At 40.3% G+C, this 21,018-nt stretch overlaps 1 protein-coding gene and 1 long non-coding RNA gene across 4 annotated transcripts in view; one reads left to right on the plus strand and one right to left on the minus strand.

Annotated features, from left to right (window-relative positions):
* The window catches only part of LOC121943895 (uncharacterized), a 29,605-nt gene extending 8,882 nt beyond the window's left edge, over positions 1–20,723 (plus strand). Inside the window, exons 3-4 of one of the 3 annotated variants that reach the window (XR_015776395.1) lie at positions 15,469–15,724; positions 17,404–20,723. This is a non-coding gene — a long non-coding RNA (uncharacterized LOC121943895). Of the gene's footprint in view, positions 1–15,468 lie in introns of all 3 variants that reach the window. The other 2 variants (XR_015776397.1, XR_006105877.2) reach the window with 2 other exon arrangements.
* On the minus strand, positions 84–15,493 carry snx18a (sorting nexin 18a). The gene is made up of 2 exons (XM_042487489.2): positions 13,650–15,493; positions 84–1,563 (listed from the first exon to the last, which is right to left on the minus strand). The coding sequence occupies exons 1-2, from the start codon at positions 15,163–15,165 to the stop codon at positions 1,310–1,312; spliced, it is 1,770 nt and encodes a 589-aa protein (XP_042343423.1). The 5' UTR covers positions 15,166–15,493; the 3' UTR covers positions 84–1,309.
* Positions 20,724–21,018: the final 295 nt, after the last annotated feature.

Consider the following 21,018-nt stretch of genomic DNA (forward strand, 5'->3'; position numbering starts at 1 on the left):
GTAATTAATATCGAAATTATCATTTGGGGAATGGGGTATTAATTTGTAGTATGTGTAAAAAGACACAGGACCAATCAAAAAGCTTTCTGTGAAGGAGGAAATTTATTCAGCGTCTCTGCTTCTATATCAAATCTCCTCATGATGCAACCAACATCGTCAAGGTTAAAAACAGCAGTGGAGTCGAACTGTCTAGAAGTGTGATTAAAGAGACTGCATTATTAAAATAGGTGAGGAACCCTCGACCCTCTAACAGCCTGCCTCTGAACACTTCCCCAAAACTAAGCCTGAAAACCAATGTTTTGTCGACACAAATGATTCAGTGTAGTAAGTGTCCATCATACTCATCCCTCAAATTCTGCAAGCTTAAATCAGCACCAGCGCTGGCTGTGCCCTGTGTAAGGCATGGGTTCCTATTGTGAAAGCAGGTAATCCTCTCTTGATCCTGATTTTGTCACACTGTGCGTGTTGAAAATCAACTGGGGGGAATAAAAATGGCATAATCAAACAATATTATTTGCCATAAAAGACGCTGCTCATTCAAAGCACAGTGATCTTTTTTTTCAAAGACTGCAAAATTTGTAGCTTTGTAAAAACAAATAGAATATAGTTCTACATATACAGAATATAAAGCTTTTTAGTAACTAGTAACAAAACTGACCAGAGAGACGTAATCAGAAGGCACAGCGCGACAGTGGTGACAGTGGCTGCTCAGCCAGGAGAAGTGTAAACATTTCGTCCTGTTTGTCCGAGGAGAGAGATACTGGGAAGGGCTTAAGTGTTTTCGGAAGGCAGTGTGTTTGCCACTGGAGCGTTGCTGCTCCTGGAGTGACAGTCACTTATAAACAGTCAGTTTAAAACAGTGTTGTAAGGCTAAAAAACACGTGATATATGAAATCTTGCACCGAGTGTGTATGCAGCTCTTTCTCTCTGCGGGTCATCACATTATTAGCTTTAATTCACCCTCTTAGGAAACCAGGAGGTGCACCATCATCATCACTGATTCTCATTAAATCTATAAGACTGTTCATATTACACGTCCGCCTTTCTTTAAATTACATGTCTTCTCTTAAAGAAAAACATCCAGTCCCCCTACAAAATGTGGCCAACTCACACAGAAACCTGGATTTGGTTGAAATGTCGTTATTACTGGAGCGTCACCTCCTTGAATGTCCCTCCCTGCTGGTTTGAACAGCATTCACCAGTATGTGGCACCGGCGGCTGTTCGCCAAAACTCCACTGGCTGGTCGAGGGAGGGGCACGTGTCATTTATCACCAAGGTCAAAACCGATGGACAGAGACAAGCGATCCACTACGCGTTGTCATATTTCTGCAGAGCCTCCTCCAGCTTGCCTGTGATTTTTTGGAAGAAGGCGATCTGCTGCTGTAGGTAGTGCTGCATCTGCGCCTTGAAGTCGCGCACGCGGATCTGGTGGAAGTGCTGGATCTCAGCCAGCGTGGCGCAGGAGATGATGTTGCAGCGCTCGTCGATGCCTTCCACCTGCGCCCGGTCCATCTTGCCCTCCTCCACATGCTTCTGGCTCTCTTTCACCTTCGTCAGGGCTCCTGTTTGGAGACGAGAAAGTAAAGAAAATATTGACCAAAATTAATTTTTTGTTTCATGGAAACATTTATAATTATCATGATTATTACTGAAAGAGCTTCGTGAGATCGCATGTTCTGCAAATGGAAAACACCCACGTCATTTACTCATCAGTGCTCAGTCATCCAGATACGGTTTTAACCAGCGTGGGAAAACAGCCCACACATAGACTACATTTTAAACAACGTTCCTTCCTTAACCCTTTGAAACCTGGAGCAAAATCACTTTTCTTGTGCTGTCTTTCATGAGTATTTAAACCTTTGAACCTTGAGCACATTTCTTCCAAAAACATGGGGGAAAAGGCAATGAGCAGCATTTGTCACACAAATTCCAAGAAATTAGTGGATTTAGAAAATTATGTTTAAAAAGCTAGAGAAAAATGTACAGTAAAAAAATTCTAGGCAAAACAGCTAAGGAAAAACAATGTTCATAATTGCCATAATTACATATTTAAACTTATTCTACAAAATGATTTTCATTTTTAAACATTTTCAGATAATTACCATGTTTTTTAACTTTCTTTTTCTTTTCCTTTTTCTTACTAATTGTCACATAATTTTCTTGTACTTTTTACATATTTTTTTCTTTTTCTTTTTTTGCTCATTGCCTTCTTCCCATGTTTTTTTTTTTAAGAAATCAAGCCAATTTGACTTTTATTTCCTTTAACACTAAACTGACATCTGAGTCAGAGAAGTTAATTAATAATCTGAATATTCCCCTCTATTAAGATTCAAGAACACAGCTTGACAGGAAATTTATAACTTTAAGGAACTGGCCAAAAATAGTTTGACGAACAGTTTGTTCCAAACTCCCTGAGAACCGGAGCTACATCTGTGTCTATAGTTAGGGATTATGACTCTAACGAATATCTATCACATTATGTCACTTCAAAGGCCTTTTCTAAACAACCATTTAAGGGGATTTTGCCGGCAGTTTGATACCATCAATGATTGTTGGATTGTTGGCAATTTCAAGGACATACTGTAATATGAATGCTGGCAACTGCCAAGGAAATGTGCACAGGGCTGATTTGTAGCTATTCTTTCATGCTGATGTCACAGTTAAGCAATTCAGTGTTTGCTCAGACCTGAGTTTGATCTGTTTTTTTCTAAATTTATTTCTACGTCCTCTACACCCATCATCAGCTGGTGGTTGTGCTGACTTTTTGCCTGGGGAATGTAGCTTCAGTTTTTTATATTGATAGCATGTATGTGGCCATGAAGGGCATATTTAAGACCCTCTCTCAAAGGATTTTAATTTGAAAGTCAACTGGAAACTAAAACTGTTTTCATGAAGCTGATTTAGGCTTAACTTTAGCTATTTAGCTAAGGCCGGCAGTCTGTAAGGGACTTTGTATAATTGTGTCTGAAATCAGGAACTTAAAAGTTTTAAAATTGACTGTGAGGTTTTATCAGTTATCTGCCATCATCATTGTGCATGAACTGAGGGCTAGACTCACTTAACTACAGTAACTAAGGGTGGGGCTTGGCAAACGATCAATTGTAGCTACACGTTTTCAAATGTAAATACTTTCATGCAAATACAGTTTCATAAAAGACGGCTTTAAAAAAGGTTTACTCCCTTTAGGCCCCATCTTACACAGCCCCACTGTCATTGCTAGTTTCATACCAACCCAGTAGTCGTTTTCATGTCTTCTACCAAATTAGCAAATTGGCTGAATTTCTTTCAAAAACGTAAGGAAGAAGGCAAAAAGTGACAAAAGAAGAAATTACACCACAAATGAGCCAGAAATTACTAGAAAGTACAAGAAAGTTAACTGAAAATAAGACAGAGAAAAAAGTGCTTAAACATTATATAATGCTGTCACATAATTTTGAAGATGTAATTTTGATTTTTGATATTTTTTTTATAGTTTTTTCCCTAACTTTTTTCTTTTTTTCCGACAAATTTTCCCTAGCTTTGTAAAAAAAAATATCTAATTTTACTTATTTCTTGTAATTTGTAGAACATGTTTTACAAAGCTGCTAATTGTGTTTTTCCTCTCGTTTCTGAAAGAAATCGCACCAGTTTGCTCAGCTTCAAAGGTTTAAATACTTGTGAAAGGTGTCTGACAGCAGCACGAGAAGAGTGATGCCACTCCAGGTTTCAAAAGGTCAGACAGGACCCAGCATGTTTGATTTTAAATATTCAGCTGCTTCTGATCAGTGTCATTTGGTGGTTATTGATGAGTTTCAGTTGCTTTTTTAGTTTGGCAGATTTTGCTTCAATCATTATGAAAGGAAATCCAGCATCTCACGCATATTGAAAGTTTCACCTCTGAGTCTCTCTCTGCCAGTAAGACTTGCTGTCGTCACTGTGGTGGAGTCTTGTGGCATGAGCGCATCGAGACATGATGCTTTACAAACCTCCTATTTTCACACATGTCAACTGTCACTGCTGCTCTTCTCTTTTAAAAAACACTGCAGAGTTTTGTATTCAGAGCATGCCTTTAGCTATACTGGTGCCAAAACAAGAAATTAGCCTACATCTTCCCAGACAGATGGTTGGATGGGAGCAGAAGGCAGGGTCAAAACACTGGGAGCAGATGACAGATGACTTATCAAACTGCTGACATTTTCTGACCGAGTAAAGTAAGAAATGTCACGAGCAGTACGCACCGAGTTGAAACGCAAGAGGAACTGACAGGATATGACCTTCTGTCGGATCCAAGTACTTAAAAATGTTTACATGTCGCAGCTGGAGTCAAAGAAAGAAACACTTCTCTGGGCTGAGACATGAATGCTAATGTACGTGTGCTTACATCAGTTCTTGTTTTTCTGTCTTTCTATGAATATTTCTTGACAATTTTTAACGTGGTAAAGCCAGGAGCCTCATCATTTAAGTTATGATCAGCATTTTTGAAACATTTTCTGAACAGACCAAATAATTGATTTAGAAAATAATACGCAGATTAACTGATGGCAAAAATAATCATAGTTGTTGCCCTAAGATGTTTTACGTGACTTGATGTGTCCTTGTTAATGTGGCAGAAATATGGGTTGACTGAATACTTTGAAACCCTTTTAAGCTGCCTCTTCAAGGCGGGAATTTGAAGCCACTGATTTTTGAATCATTTCTTTTTTCGTTGTTTACCGCCTTCTTCTAATGTTTTTTGAAAGAAATCAAGCCTTTTTTCAGGTTTCAAAGGATTAACTCAAAGAAGAAGAACAGCGGCCGTAAAAAAATCTCAAATTACCCTCTGTGCAGACGGCGAGATCAACTGCCATTTAAGAGAAATGTTAAATCATTTTTATTGGCATGATGCTGTTGTGTTACATGTTACACCCATCACACCTCTTAGATTCAGCAATCTATCAAAAGTCACACGTTGGCACGATGTCACCGTCAGTTGGTTCTGTGTAAAAATGCAAATGTAGTGTAAAGAAGGAACTTCATAGCTTCCCTGTAGTGCGATCTCTCTGTAAAAAGGATGGCAGAAACCAACACTGTCGTACTCTCTAACATCACTGCAGGTGTGATGTTATAAAGTGTTGACACTGACATGTTGTAATATTTCAAAACGACAAAGACAAGACTGAGTAAGATTATTGCAGTTTCATTCATTGCACAATCAACTGACAGACAATGTCACCTCCGAGCATCGGCTTAGGGCGGCGTGTGAAGGTGACATTTGTGCCCTTGAGGCATACAGCAAGACTTCCTGTATTGGCCTATCATGCAATTTTCTCACCTATATGTGAGCCTAGTCACCAGCACTCTGTTGAAAGTATGATTCAGCCCGGCTCTTTCCTGAAATGTGAGACCACACAAGACTTACTGACCTAACCTTGCACTCTCTTGGCTTCTGTCTACTCTTAAAGTTCACAGAAATGCCTGACGACTGCCTTTTTCTCCGTCTGTCTGCGTCTTGCAGCATGTGAGGCTCTTATTAAAGCACACAGAGCAAAGAAATATGTTGACAACCCCTCCCTCAGAAAAAAAGATATCTCTTGACTATCGCCTTTCCCCACACAGTCTGCCCATTTGCCTTCTGGCTGTCGCTCCCTCGGCTGCAGTTTAACCTAAATCTTTGAAATTCCTTTAATGCACCACAGATTGAACATGACAGAAAGAGAGGCAAAGATAACGGGGAGCGGAGACACGGGGGTGGAACAGAGAGAGATGGGAACAAACACAGCTGTCCAAAGACTTAAATGCCAATCCCAAAGGTGTTCGCTGTGTCTTAAAGGTCTCTGGCTTCCTGTGTTTTAAAAGCTCACTAATGGACTAAGGAGGAATAATTGTTACCATGGAGATTTTATGAGAAAGGCAAGAGTTCAGTTATAGAAGATGGTGTCAGCAGACTGTAAAATACTGACAGCCACATCATTTTCACAGCTGCTGCAGAGTAATCTATAAAAGCCTGCTGCAAAAACACCAGTGAGACTCTGAGTCCGTCAACCAGGACTGCAAATAGACGATTTTCATTAGTGATTATTCTGCTGAATATTTTCTCATTTGTTTGATAAATGCTATCACAATTTCCCAGATGACGTCTTCAAATTGCTAATTTTTAGACAATATTCATCAGCCGCGACAACGTTGCAACGGCTGCTGTTGTTTTCACCTCGAGTCTCTGTGTCTCATCATGGAAAAATGTCATCCTGGTGACAATTATTGTAGCAGGAACTACCACAGAAGCTGTTGAGAGTATTTTAATCAATTTAAGTATTTCTTTTTGAAGAAAAAAAGTCTCTGACTCCAGCTTCTTGAATGTGAATATTTTCTTGTTTCTTTACTCCTCTTTGACTGTAGACTGGATATCTCTGAATTGTGGACAAAATGAGACATTTGAGAATGTCAGCTTGAGCTTTGGGGAATGCTGATTGGCATTTTCATCTGTTTTCTGACATTTTTAGACCAAACAACCAAAAGACTAACAAACAATGAAAACATCACTTTCCACACCTACTCACGACAGATTTCTGTCAGTGCCATAAAATCACAACCGTGCAAGATGCCATCATGACACTTCAAAGGTGTGTAGTTGAGATCAAAATGATGGCCATATCTGAAGATGGGTGTGGTCTGAGCAAATAGGCCAGAAGTAAGAGAGTGTAAGTTGGAGAGAGGCCATTGCCTGACTCCAGTTTATGCACCTGGCCCATATTTGTGTCAGGTTGCTGACCGCTGAGTCCTGGTCGGGGGTGATCCCAGCGTAAGATAGTGTGTAGTTTTGTCGGTCACAAGTGTACTTGAGTTTCCTTTTAGTTCGAGTTCATGACCTAACTGATCTGTCTGTACGACTCTCTGGAGAGCCAGAACACCTTTTTTTGTAGTGTAAGCATTACTTGAGATACTTTCTCTTGTGTATGTTTATGTAATACCACTTTCAACTTCTACTCCATTACACTTCAGAGAGAAATACTGAACTTTTTATTTGACTACAATTATTTCATATCTGTAGTAGCTAGTTACTTTACAAATTAAGATTTTTTTGCACACAATCCATATGTTAATATTCAAATGCAGCTGAAATAATTAGTCAATTGATAGAAAATTAATTGGCAACTATTTTGATAATCGTTAAAGTCATTTCAAATGCAACGCATTTTGTGTTTACGGCCTCTTAAAATATGAGGACTGGCTGCTTTTCCCTTTAATGATTTAGATTATTTGGATTTATTAAACTCACTGACAGTTTTCTGCATGAGTACTTTTAATACTTAAAGACGTTTTCATAAGCTTATGCAAAGGTTCTGAATACCACGGCTGCCATGTACATCACAATAAAAGAAGTGAAAACCATACTTCACCACAATAGATCCCTTTTAGGTTATCAAGTCATGCCATGCTGCATCTGATGTCTTGTTACCCAACAGCTGCTTCTGCTATCTTTGCTTTTTAGTGTTACTGAGTGACTGACAAAAAATACTCGATCCTGCCTGCATTTCAGACACATAATGCTGCTGTGTTAACATATGGAGATACAAGCTGTAGAGCTACTTATTACTGCCTCTGATTAATGAGCTTTGTAGCATAACTGCAGTGTCACACTGAGAATAAGAAAACATCCTCTCCGGGTGTACGGAGGTGGCACTGAGCCCTCCTGGACTCACTGGAGGCAGCCTTTCAGCTCTTACGTAATCCCTGGTTACACAACACCGAGCTATGTGAGCGTGTGACCTGGGCAACCAGCGGCAATCCCCATCTCATCACTCGGCCACCTCGGTCATCCATTGGTGCATCAGAGGACATTTAAATAGCCTGTAAGAATATATCAGACAGGCCTGCAGTGTTTGCACAGAGGGAGTGTCGGCTGAAAGGCTGACTCAGCAGGAAAACCTGACGTCTGTGTAAATCGGTGCTTTCCCCAACCTGTCTGCCATTGTTTAATCACTTCATGTAGTGATTAAACTGATGAAATCAGACAGAAAAAAAAGCTCTTAGTGATGGGCTGAAGAGATAACATTAACAAGCAGGCCAAGCCAAAATGCATTTGACCAACTTCATGATTTATTAACTTAATTCATCACAGATAGCTTACTTTCTTTTGCAGTATTACTATGTAGTCTATAGCAAACTTATTAAATTATAGAAACAGACAAGTGTACACTACAGTATGGAAATGTGATTGAGGACATTTAAGTTTATCAGTGCTCCTTCCCAAAAAAACTTTTTGTTAGCTTGATAAAGTCTTCTACTGAGCACTTTTATCAACAGGATGAAAACATTATTTGTTCGTGGGTGGTGCTCTGTTATTTTAGCTAAATTGATCATTTGCCCTGGACTAAAGTCAACTACAAGTTTTTCCCCCAAGAAGCACTGCAAGCAAAATCAATATTGTCACACTGAGTAAGTGTTTGAATAAGAACTTTAAGAGGAGGTCACATTTGAGGTCACATGATGTGAGCTGTGTGTTCACCTAAACATCAGCTACTGGACCATTTTTAGACTGCAATGAACGCTGTAAAAAGTTTTATATTCAATTTTCCCCTTCGTCTCGAGCTTCAATAATTTTGGATAATGGGATTCTCCACTTGCAAAATCAAATAGCTTCTTTGGTAATCAGCCAAACCAGAGTCAGCCCTATCTTTGGATTGTAAACAGTGAGCGTTTATGAAACCCTTCTCCTTCCTCCCTTCCTCTTTCTCAAGAGCCTGAAATAAGAAGCAACAACAAAACCAGTGCCACGATAACAGATTAGGACAAAAATAAAAGTACAAAAATAAAAGAACGTGAAGCTCAAAAAGTTCCTGAAAGCAACACCAGTTATTATGTCAATATCATGAGCTAATATTGTCCCAGTCAAGCTCCGCGCTAATGGCTAATGGGGGCCCTGCAGAGGTGGCGATCAATACGTTGATGCTCTGTGTCCCTCTGTGGGACGGCTCATGTTTCACTGTTTACTTCCACCGCAGGGACAAATAAAAACCTGTCTGGTGTCTGCGGTCCTAATGAGACAGATACTGGAAGCTAAAAATGGAATTGAGTTGTTGATAACACTCGATAAGCAGTGCTCTGACAGGCCTCTCCTAAAGAGAGCGATAGGACTGCACGAGATAACCTCTTAAATGTGTGTAATGACCAGACTTAGTAGCTTCAACCTGCACTTGTGAAGCTGTCATAGTTACTACTTAACCTTCTGCCTCACTTCAAATCTTCATTACAGCTCCACCAATGCATCAATACCACACTGTTCAGTCCTAGCTGACCTAGGTGGCCTGACGAGTTTCTGTGCGACCACTTCTGTTACGGAAACGTGTACTCTGGTCTGTGACAACAAAGGATGTGGCTGAGCCTCTCTTCGGGTGTCACAACTGGGAGAGGACTGCAATAAACCTCACTTCATAACAGAAGAACAGCACATGTGGACATTTCCTTCACACGTTTATCAGGAAAGGCGGATTAAAACTGAGCAACAGATGGGAGAGCACAGGAATAGGAAAAGGGAAGCGAAAGAAGAGAAAGGAAAAAAGGAGAGAAATGGACAGAAAGAATGCCAAACTCTGAACATGTATGTGGTAGGGATGTCAATAAAAGGTTGCTACCTTCGCTAGTCGGCACCAGAATAACCTAGTTTAACTAGTTATTTAAATGATTACTATTTCAATACAATGAAGCTGCAATTTCTATTATCAGGCATATTTCCAAAATGTTTATTTTCATGAAAAATTGTGTTCACAATGAATGTCATTTGTTAACTTTTATTTGGGGAGCTGTTTTGTAGAATAATAAATAAAATAATAAATAGAATATTGTGCAATGTTTATAATGACCGGTAAAATATGATTTAGTTATTGGAAAAACATAATTAACAATTTCAAATGAATCTTTAAATGTATGCAATATTTTTAGGACAATGATTAACATTACATATTAAATTGTGCCCAATTTTGACTGTTTTTTGAATAATTTCTCTGGTTTACGGCGCTGACAAACCAACTCAAAGCTCAGCCATTAGTCAGTGTTGGGCTGCAGGTGAGCGTTTGTGGCCCTGGTCGCCGCGATGTGTCCCACACCTTTTACCTTATTAGCTTTTTTTCCTCGATTCAATATCCTAAAGCCTGTCAGTGAATGAAATCACTCTAACTTGCAGTTCGGCCCAGTGCATTAGGACAGAAATGGAAATGAGGAACGTAAACAACTTAAGTCAAGAGGGAGTGAGGTCAAAACAAACTTATCATGTAAGTTGAGTGTTTTTCTTTAGCAATTGAACTCTTTCGCAGAAACATTTTCTGATGGATTGTGTCATTCGCTGCTGCATGATAAATAGGTTTTATTCTTTAAACATTGGATTGTGTTGTTAATGTGCTAACTGGTTAACTAACATCAGAACAGTCTTTTGGTTTCCCTTTTTGAATGGTGACTAACACGGCTGCTGGTGTGGAGTTATTTCCTCTCACACAGGCGCAGAGCACACATGCTGGTTAGATGTCAGTTGTGGTCAATTTTATTTTTTGAGAAACAGGTGACGTGAGGTGATGCATTAGTCGGCCTGGGCACCGCTAGTTCTCCAGTTCTTTGATGCTGGCACGATGTGTCTGGGCATTAACACTAGTCGACTAGTTTAAGCTGAATCTTCTGTTTAAACGTCAGGCGGAACATCTCTAGTGTGTCACTGGTGTGTTTAAGCTCCCATTTGCACATTATTGTCTTCACACAATGATATGCCAGTGAAATTCAGTGTTTATGACTTCATTTAAACCACCTCTTCTTACTAATTACAGTCATTTAACTACAGTGTTGTCAAGTGCGGCATGATTCTACAAAACCTAGGCGGTGAGTACACTTTAGAGCATGAATGTCAAGTACCTTTGCAAAGGTTATTTGCATTTAATGCTCCCTGGAAACATGTCAGCAATTTGAGTAACAAGCAGCCATTCAGCTGTCATGAGCAAGGCAACTTTTAAAAATATTTAATGTAATGCAGGCGCATTAACTGTGCCGATATATCACTGTCACTGCCATGACGCATAATGCATGTTTATAGCCTCTAGCAGCTACTGGGCACTACAGACGAACAGACCCAGTATATGAGTAGTTACACAAAGATTCTGCACACACTTTTAACTGTTTTTTCTTTCTTTCCTATGAATAGAAATAAATCAGGAATGCATTCTTCACTTGCTTGATTCAGGGAGAAAGGAATGCACGCACTAGAGAAAACAAGCTCAACCGGACTCAAAATAAACACAGGGACTAAACAGCCTCAGTCCACTAAAAAACAAGATGAGATCAAAGTAATTTGGGATTCAATATGCTACACGCGGCTCTCCTTTCATCTGCTGCATGCCCCGGCTTTCCTGTCAGCTTTGTTTCCAGTCTCCCAGTGTGGCGAGGCCTCGTTTCACTGCTGTCTATCCCCAACAAAGTGCCCGCAGCAAGGTCTTCCATGTCTATCAGAGTTTCTTATCTGTGGTATTAGGCTGGGCTTATCGCACTGTGACCGTTTTAATGGCTGTGTCACCTTATTTGGGCTGTGTGCGGCCTACGTGGCAAACTTGATTTGAGCTGACTGGGAAGTTTGTGTCCCAGTGCAGCGTAAACACAGCCTGTCCTGTTTCCCCACTGCATTGTGGAATGAATAGGACCAGTATTTGTGAGGGGGACCCAAATGATAAACCAAGAAGGCAAGGATCCATGTACCTGGTAAATTAAAAACAGGGGGCTCTGACTGGTGGATGAAAAGAATATATTCCCACCCTAATCTGGGAGCCATGGGATTTTAGTAAGTTAGGGCAGTGGGACTGAGCATAATGCATGGAATGAGGATTAGTTTGCATCATCCTCTATATGGGCCCATCTCCTCTGTTGTGTCCTACATGGCACTGGTCCAGGTAGAGTTCTCAGTTTCCAGTTGGCAGTGATTGTAAAGATTTCATGTGATAAAAAGAGGAAGATCAATGAAAGCACACATATATAAATGTTCAGAAAGCAGTCGCTCAGGTAAGACCTACAAAGAGGATCAGTTTGAGTTTTCTTTAAATTATCATGCTTTCTGCCCCATCAGAAGGAAGCAACTGTGCCACATCTCCACATATGGTAAACAGAGCTTCCCTTCTAAGCTCTAATGCTACAATGCCGTGCCTCTTGCATAACAGCGTAGCCTCTCATGAAAGTGACATTTTGCCACACAATGAGAACAATCATTGGGTTAGGGTCATGTAGGAGGATGGCCTAGATTAGTCTAACATTGACTTTCTGTGCAAAGACAACAGAACACATGGACCATCATTCAGAAAAGGATTCAGCTGCAAGTGTGTACTCTGCATCAGTGTTGTGATAACCAAGCCAGGTAGGACAATCTCCATCTCCAGAGTGCTTAAGTGTAACACTATTCATGTAACACCCTGTAATGGAAAATTACGCACAGCCAAACGGGTGCCGCCCTTTTGATTGAGCAGGTGGGACAAACAGGGGCAGCGGCATGTAAACGGACTCCAGAATGCAAACAATGCCTATTTGTTTTGCAAAGTGACTTAAGCTGTAACCTGACTGCTGTCCGCTGTTGACAAGTCTAACAACTAAACCTGCCTGACACTAATGGTGCTGTTTATCTTTTCACAGCCAGCAAACACACTTATTTTTTTACTTTACAACATGCTGACTGAACCTCAGCCAAACATGGTGAAGAGTAACGTTTAGAAACCATATTCATGATCCCCCACGTACCATTTTGTTTAATTTTATGTGTGTATATAAGGTGATGCACACAACATCATATGCTACCATAGAGTGTATTTAGTAATTTTACACCTATCCTTATTGTAATATGACATGTGCTTGTTACCATTATTGCTGTGCATCTCTCCCCCTTTCTTTCTCTTTCCTTTTTGTCATTATTGTTATTTAATTGTTATTTACGTAATCTATTGCACGTCTGTCTGTCTGGAAGAGGGATCCCTCCCTCATCATCCTCTGCTGCTCTTTCTGGGGTTTCTAACTCCCCCCCAAAATTATTATTAGCCAAATTATTTTAATTTATGTCTTTTGAATCAGCAGGATACAGATTGTTGTAAGCCTTCAAAGGGACAGTCCACCCAAAAGTCAAAAATTCATAATTTTTCTAATGCCACAGTTCAGATGAGGTGGATGCCATTAATGTTTACATCTTGCACCGTCACAAGCCACTCGTCCATGAGTCGATGCATGCATCCTTGTGTGCAGTGATAAGCTTGGCTGCAGAGTGAAAAGAGTTCCTACATAAAACTGTTCACAACAAAGTCTGCGGATTACCTTGAGTAACCGCGTCATGATTTCTGGAAAGAGACATCAAATGTACTTTTTGGGCTCCACAAGCTGAGTGCCATTTAATTCCATTATATTGGGGAGAAGGCAGACATCTCTACGACTGATATCTCCAACACTCAACAACTCACATAAAAACAATTCATACTGATAATAACTACAGATCAGAGGAAAAATATGTAATTTTTCATTTTTGTGTGAACTGTCCCTTTAAAGGTTGGCAATGAACTGAGTCCTGATGACTCAAAATACACAAAGAATAGAATTATTTGGCTCCTGGGAGGCCCCTGTGAAAGCAACAGTATACAAAATGATAAATCAGTAAGTGAGAAATGTACAAAATGTGCTGTAATTTTACCTTTCTGGACATGGATGATGTCGGGGTAGTTTGCCAGGTGTCCTTGGTAAAGAGCTAACAAATCCATGATGGGGTCGAGATCCTTGCTGGGCTGCTCAGCAAAATACTCCCCGATGGATTCATACGCCTCCCCGGTGAAAGAGATCGCCTGGTTGAGCCCAGCAGAGTACGGCTGCTGGTCCATTTCAAAGGCTTGGCTTAGGACCTTGAATGACAGCCCCACTTTCTGATACTCCTTCTTAAAGCCAGTGATCTGCTTGCGGGCGAACTCACTGACAGTGGCGTTCAGCTGCAAGGCGCTGTCGTCCATCCTTTTGGTGAAAGACTTGAACCCGTCTATTTTGCTCTCCACCTCCTGGAAGTCTAGCGGAGCCGCCGGGGTGCTGATAGTGAGGAAAAAGTTGGCTCCGACCATCTCGTCCTTCTCTGCCTTCCTCTTCCCCTGCTTCCAGGCCTTCTCATCTGTGCTGTTGCAGGTGAGGAAGTGCTGGAAAACATCACACCTGGCCAGGACAGGGTGGCTGGTCATGTGGTTCATCCACCATATGAGGCCTTTCCTCCTCTTGGAGATGAAGTCCTCCTCAAAGCGCCCTGTGGCCTGTTTCTCAGGGATGTGTGGCACTGAAATAACAGGAAACTTCTCCACCAGCCGAGCGTACAACCAGTCAAAGTGCTTATACCTCCTGTTCACCTGGTTCTGCGTGTGTGTAGGTGTCAGCTTATAGGAGATGTAGCTTTTCATGCCCTTGAACTTGGTTTGTTTAGTGGGGTCGTCGATTGTGCATGAAAAGGGGTACGGGTTCTCCTGCCACTCAGGGCCATACTGACCCATCACCACGCATAGCTTATCCCCGTCCTTCACAAAACCAGACGCCTCCCCGAGCACAAACGCCTCTCCTCCCGACTTCACAAAGGTTGAAAACCTGTTCAGGTTTCTGCTGACTGTGGCAGAGCTCTTTGCTTGCTGTGCGTTACCTCTTGACATTGAGGACGTTGACACCCTGTAAGTGGATGGCCCATTGCCTTCAAAGTCATGATACCTTCCTCCTACAGTCCCAGGCTCATCTGCAACAGTTGAGCTATCATCCCAGTCATCATCCCAGTCATCATCGCTCCCTGGACTGGCCTGCTGGTAGGTGTGCTGCTGCTGTGTTTGTGCGGGAGCTGAGAAAGTGGTGAAACTAGGCGCAGACGGTTTGGAAAAGTTCTCAACTTTATTCGGGGGCTTATACGAGCCGTCAAAACCTCCGGACGGGATGTTGGCGTACCGGGAGTCCGGGTAAGTGTCCCCAGATGTGCTGCAGCTGTTGTTGTTGAGCGTGGAGGCGGCGTCGCTCCTCAGGATCTCCACGTAGGACGCGGGGAACAGTCCCCTCTCTCCTTTGCTGTTCGCCCCCTCAAACCAGCCGTCAATGTCCTGCTCGCTGTACAAAGTTAAGATCTCATTCTCCCTCACCGACACCTCTCCGGGGTTTTCGGAGTTGAAGTCGTACAGCGCCCTGGCTCTGAGCGCCATGATTCACCGCGCAGCTGGACGAAGACAGCGGGCTAACTTATGGCTGGCTGGCCGGGCAAGGAGGGAAGCGCAGCGGGCAGCTCACCCCCGAAACTACTCCTCAAACTCCGCGTACAAACTTATCGCAGCGTGGGAGAAAACCCTGTTTGTATCCCTCTCAGCGCGCTCCCTCCCTCTTCGTCAACTCCGAGAGGAAACTGCGGTGTGTTTCAATCCAGAGGGTGCAGTGTGAGAAACTGCAGCGAAGGTATTTTCCGATACAACAACAACCTGGTGTCCCTCTCTGTCTCTGTCTCTCTCCAGTGTCCCTCCGAGCCCCGTCGGACGCTTCTGCCTTCACGCGCTGCGCAGCAACCGCACGTCGACCAGGCTGAATAATCGAGGGCGGAGCTACAAGATGCTGCAATCCACCCAGACAACACAAATCAACCGCCTGAGAGTGCGACAACAGAGCTGCTGCAGACGTGTTGAGTGCTTCATACCATCCAAAAGACACCACAGACGAGCCTGAGCAGAGTGTGAGGACGGTTTGTCACATTCAGGAGAAGTCGTTTTGTGGGTAAGGTGTAATGCCATATCACACGCTGCTAATGCAAAAAAAATACTGAGGTCACGAGTCTTACATGTAGCTTTCCTTTTAACAACAGTGGTGTAAGGAGTAGTCTACTCAGATCTTTTACTTCAATAGAAAGTAGCAATATCACTTCGTTGAAATCAGTGGAAGTATTTTGATCATTTGCTCAAGATAAAGTAATACCCCAGGATACAAAAACACAGTTAAATTGAAAAGTCCTGCATTCAAATCTTGCTCAAGTACAAGTACAAAAATATCACCCTCAAAATGTGCTGAAAGGGAAAAGTACTCATTATGCCAAATTACCTCACTCAGACTGTTCTTGGTGTCGACCGATTTTGGTTTTTCAGGGCTGATACTGATACAGATCATTAGTAGTTAAGGAGACTGATAACCTCTATTTGAAACGGTTATTTACAATAAAAGTGAAAATCAGTATTTAGAATTTGGAATATAACAACTCCAACACAAAATGTTGTTTAAATGCCTTTAGCAAATTATGTTTAATCAAAACTGAAATGTTCAACATCAAATACAGCAAGTTCCCAGCAACTTTTTTAAAAAAAATAAAGTCAAGTGAAAATTGAAATTAAAAAAGGAATACATAAAAACAAACATACCGAGGTTTTATAAAGTAAAAGTTCCTCCAATGGTGACACTGTCTTTGGACTTTCAAATTAATTAATTTTATCAGTAATTATTAAAATAAAATGCTGGTACAGATAATCTGCAAAATGCCAAATATTGACCCCAATTATCGTCCAGGCCGATAATCTGTTGACCCCTATTATATAGGCTATAATCTACATATTTTATTTGAATATTTTTACTGATGCATTTATGTAAGCAGCATTTATAACTAATTCTAACTACCTAACATACTGTTGGGTAGTTACATTTCTAAGATTGCATTATATCTTTTAAACTGTTTAAATGTTTTACATGCAGATTCTTGACCTAAAAAGTGACTTCAGCTGTCAGACAAATTATAGTTGTGTAAAAATATTTGCCTTGAAGAAGTCATGGAGTAGAAATATAAAGTAGCGGAACGTGGAAATACATAAGTAGGCTTTATGTGCACGTACCTCAAAATTGTACTGAAGTACTTAGTTACTTTCCAGCAAATTCTCTACTCGCTGCTACAAGTAAAATACCTGCATTCAGATTTTTACCTAAGTAAAAGTACAATCAATATATACCTAACATATCAAAAGTAAAACTACTTTCAATGCAGAATGTTCCATTTCAGAATGATATGTATTATTATATTATAATAATGTGTGTGATGTGTAAATGTGCTGCTGGTAAAGCAGGAATGCATTTAAATCACTTCATGTACTGCTTAACTTATAATAATATATCATAATTTATTGGTTGATTTCTATTTTGTATTAATAATCTAAGGCTACAAAGTAACTAGTAGCTAAAGCTTTCAAATAAATGTAGTGGAGTAAAATACAATATTTGTCCCAAGAATTTACCTCAGATACCCCAAAACTGTGGTGAATTGAGGTGACAAAATTCAAAATGTTTTTACGGAAATACTGTCAAGTTATGATGCTTCCTTTCTTGTTACTGTAGAGGGATGTGTTTTTCTGGACACATAAGGAATTGTTATTATGTCATATTTCTTAAAGGAAGTGTGGCTTAATGTTTTTCACCAGGAAGCAGGAAGGATGGGAAATCATCTCCAATAGAATCTAGTTGTAGTCTTGCCAGTGACCCTGCAAGATCCCCAGACTTTGTGCATTTTTATAGTGTCTTTACATGTGAAAATGTGACAGACTTATGTCCTTAAAAGTCTTTACAAATTCTCCAAGTGTATGGTAAAAAAAACAAAACAAAAATAAACTAAAAACCTTCACATTTACCAAAATACTGAGGATTTTGATGGCATCTTTAAAACCCCACAATGTCTTAGATTTTCACTGTGTAATGTCAGTGCCCTTTAAGCTGCTAAAACCCAAGAATTCCCAAAAAAGATACAGAGGACATGACCCCAACTGTCCTCAGTTGCTGCTACAGCCTTGTTGGGAATCAGTGATGCATGCTCACTTTCATGACATAAATGTGCACCAAAGTATATAAAAAATGAGTCATCTTAGATGTTCTTGTTTAACAAATACAGTATTAACCATAAAGGGAGCCCATCTTAAATGTACCTTCTTAAGAAAACATCTCCTAAAAATGTGAGCTTTAAAGAAACCACTGTGTTTTTTTTATATATATATATATTTACAGTATTATAAAGTTGAGGCCAAAAAGGAATTTGCAGTCATCAGGAGCCCCATCTGGTTTAGCCGTTAAAGATAAGCATGTGACTGATGTAGACAGTAGGTTGGACTTCAGGTCAGCCTGGGATATTGCCATCATTTGTCCTCTGCCATCATCTGAAAAACACTGACATCATGCTGACAGGTTACATCACAAAAAAATGCACAAATACATCTATTGATCATATAAGCCTGAAGTTATTCTGTCCTAGAAATAAATGACTACATATGTTTATTCTATTTCAGTCTCCTCTAGTAGCCATAAATGACTTAACAAAGACCGCCAAAGATATATGTGTCGCTACAAAGGACACATAATCAATAATCCTAGCTTGTGTGTGATTGATGTGAGTTTTTTTTTATACCAGCATATAATTATTATTTTATAAGAATGCATTTCAAGATCTTCATTGTCCCACTGGAGGAAATTCTGTTTGCAGGACAGACAGTTAAAAACAGGAACAAAAATGGACTGCATTAATAAAGCGCCTTTTTGAACCTTACTGGACAAAGCACTTTACAGTTTGTCTCTTATTCATAGACATTCATACACCAACACAGCTGCCATGTGAGGCCCTGGCTTGCCCATTTGGAGGAATTTGGGGTCTTGCTCAAGGACACTTAGACATGTTGAGCTGGGGATCGAACTGAAAACCTTAAATGACAACCCGCTCCTCCTGAGCCACGCAATATGACTGACAACTTTACATCCACAAATTTAAAAACATTTTCCAGTGGGAGTTTGATTTGTGTGGAATGATATGTTGATGAAATGCACTGAAGTTGTGCAGTATTTGTTTATCAAATCTTTAACTGTTGCCTGTAATCAGCAGGAAAAACAGACACTTTGACATGAGTCTCCCTAAACCCTGCAGTTGAGGTTATATTCGTTCTGTTGCCAATATCTTTAAAAAAATTGGATAGAGGTCTATCCCATCAATCTATGATGCCGCTAAAATGTACAGCTGTGAAAAACACAAGCTGGTGAATCCAGAGTAAAGGTGACTGACATTGGCTAGGATCCTTAAAAAGATGATAAAAGTTTGTTTTTATACTCATAAAGTTTAATCGTATTATTTAAATGGAATAGTTTAGACATCCATTTTAATGGTCTAATGGTGCAGTAAGGACACAACTGACTTCAACAGCCTCAGGGCTGGATGACGATAAAAACCTGCAGTGAAACCTTCCTGACTCACTCGTAGCTGTTGCTTTAAATTGAGTGTTAGAGAGTTTAATGTCCCACATGCATTTCATGGGCTATTGCGCCTGGCTGAAACAAAACCATTATCTGAAATTTGTTTTCTTTTAATATAGACTCATAAAATCCCAAAGTTATATTGTGCTTGTATATTATGACTCATTTTTATTTACACACAGGCAGATATGCAAAAGCTGAACCACCCATTGTGTGTTTGTTGACATCCTGTTACACAAGCAGAACATTTCCTTTGGGAATAATGTATGCTGGATAAAACAACAAGGACCCTAATGATGATGTTTTACTCTGGTAGATACTGACCCCTTGTGGCTGTTTTGATATTTTTTTCAGAGAGGAAGCTTATGAATTCTTCAAGGTGAAAACAATATAAAAGGAGGACACCAATAAAATTAAAAATTCCAATATGTTACTTTCATTACCGAGGAAAGTTCAATCAATATTTGTGAGCTACTTTCTCTCAAAAGCAGAAACCAGAGATGTAAGTTTCAAACTTGTGATGTCATCAAGTATGAAGTCTGGAGCCGCTCCATAGTCGATGAATGGGAGCCTCATTTTGTGGATACACAGAATGTTTGTTTTCTTTTTATACCCAGATAAGCATTTTTCTATTGTAGTTTTCTGTCTTCAAACAGAAAATGTACCAATACTCACTGTACCACTGCCTCACTGTCTTTAAAATATGTTTCATTGGTTGAGAAATGGTAAAACCCACTGACAGACAAGGTTTGTGTCTGACAACAGCGAAATGCTTTAATGTGCATGTGAATGGCCTTATTCCCATGTAAACTGAGTGCACCTGTGGCGTAGGTGGTACAGTTAACATTAGGTTTTCTAGCTCCTTCTGTCCATTTATCAAAATGTCCTGGCGAAGTCCCTGACACTGAGCTCAAAAAAAGGTTGTGATTCAAGAGGGAAAAATGTGAGTCACTTTGGACGAAAGCCTCGTCTAAATGAATGAAATGTAAGCCACTGCTTTACTCAATAGAGTTTTGCTAGAGGCCACCAGAGGTCTCTCCGCTCACATTGGACAGATATCCTGAAGAAGACACAATACCATATCCAATTCCCATATGATTATTGTGCATGCTAAAGTAGAAGTCTTCTTGTGTCTTCTTACCTGTGCAGAGGGCATCCAGTTCACCTTCCACTTAACTCTGCTCGGGGAGATTTCCTTTATAGCACAGCTCATGAAATATTGAAGAGGAGTGTGGTCTCCAGGGAACAGGAATTACTTAAGTATGCAGCTTGCATCACATAAGCAGACTTGTGATTTATACAGTTCCTCTAATCAGGATGATATAACATAATTGCTTTGTCAGGGCTCCGTGTTTGTCCCACTAGATAATTCTGGCTAATTTTTATCCTGTTAATTTGGTCCTATCTGGTGTGATTGCTTTCCAAGTCCAGAGAGGATTCTCTGAGCAGACTGTTAATGGGAGTAATGTAAATCACATCAGCACTCAAGGATTCAATAAAGTTGGAGAAACTATCACACCTTTACAGTTTCCTTTTTTGTGGCTCATTTGAGATAAAAACAACACAACACTCACTGGAAATGTACAGTACAAAATCCAAGATGACACAAATGCTGTTGTGACACTTGATACGCTTAACACATCACAAGGTTTCATATTTATTTGACAAACTCACATCCTCTCCTTTATCTTCTGTGTGTAACATCAGTGCGTCAGGCCTTCGTGCTTCGGATTAACTAGATTGACTTTGAACTGTGACTGTACTTACTGTGTCATCCCCTTTCATTCATTATGTATTGTGTAATGTAT

Source organism: Plectropomus leopardus, chromosome 4, assembly GCF_026936395.1.
Source record: "Plectropomus leopardus strain MGB_pleo_1.0 chromosome 4, ASM2693639v1, whole genome shotgun sequence".
NCBI lineage: Eukaryota > Metazoa > Chordata > Actinopteri > Perciformes > Serranidae > Plectropomus > Plectropomus leopardus.

Coding starts and splice junctions, on each gene's coding strand:
- snx18a (XM_042487489.2), bottom strand. CDS start 15,165: ATGGCGCTCAGAGCCAGGGCGCTGTACGACTTCAACTCCGAAAACCCC. Junction 1,564..13,649: donor CATCATCCATGTCCAGAAAG/GTAAAATTACAG, acceptor GTCTCCAAACAG/GAGCCCTGACGAAGGTGAAA.